General features: G+C 39.4%; 1 protein-coding gene across 1 annotated transcript; it reads left to right on the top strand.

Annotated features, from left to right (window-relative positions):
- On the top strand, nt 1-927 carry LOC308131748 (olfactory receptor 4K3-like; the record flags this gene model as incomplete). The annotated part of the gene is made up of 1 exon (XM_080498581.1): nt 1-927. One exon carries the CDS (start codon nt 1-3, stop codon nt 925-927), a length of 927 nt encoding a protein of 308 aa, XP_080354707.1.

Below are 927 nucleotides of genomic sequence, written 5' to 3'. Positions count from 1 at the left end.
ATGGATGATACATTTAACGTGACCTACTTAACTATCGGTGGGTACGTTCAAATGACTAAATACAGATATCTTTACTTTCTCGTCATGCTGGCACTGTACATTTTAATAATCCTCAGTAATTCTGTTATTATGTACCTGGTCTGGGCTCATCAAAACCTACATGAGCCCATGTATATTTTCATTGCAGCGCTCTCCTTCAACTCACTTCTGCTCAGTACAACCATCTACCCAAAGATTCTGATCGACTCTTTATCTGACAGACAGATCATTTCCTATCATGCTTGTCTCGCTCAGTATTTGTTTTTTTATTCTTTTATTGGTGCAGATTTCTTGCTCTTGGCAGGCATGGCTTATGACAGATATATTGCCATTTGCAAACCGCTGTTCTATTCAACTGTCATGACGAAAAGAACTGTCATTTTTTTACTGCTTTTCGCCTGGATAATGCCTGCCTCGCAGTGCGCCGTGCCAACTGTATTGAGCGCAATGAAAAAACTTTGCAACTTTAATTTGAAAGGAATTTTTTGCAACAATTCAATGTTGAGGCTTCAGTGTGTGACCACCAAGTTAATATCGATATATGGTGTGATTGTGATGCTAAATGTTGCCATTCTGCCTGTGCTTTTAATACTCTTGTCGTACTCAAAGATCCTTTTAATATCCTACAGAAGCAACAGGGACGTGAGGAAAAAGGCTGCAGAGACGTGTTTACCTCACCTGCTGATCTTAATCAGCTTCTCCGTTTTGTGTGCGTACGATGTGATTGTGGCTCGGGTGGAATTTAACTTTCCCAAAACAGTGCGTTTAATAATGTCTTTACAAGTGATTCTGTATAATCCTCTTTTGAATCCGATCGTATACGGTGTGAAAATGAAAGAAATTCATAAACACCTCAAGAAGTTGTTGAATCTGGAGAAGCAAAGGTGA

The sequence above is a fragment of the Blennius ocellaris genome (assembly GCF_963422515.1).
Source record: "Blennius ocellaris genome assembly, chromosome: 6".
In the NCBI taxonomy this organism is placed as follows: domain Eukaryota; kingdom Metazoa; phylum Chordata; class Actinopteri; order Blenniiformes; family Blenniidae; genus Blennius; species Blennius ocellaris.
The sequence above is the reverse complement of the archived record's forward strand: the minus strand, read 5'-3'. Positions and strand labels throughout refer to the sequence as shown.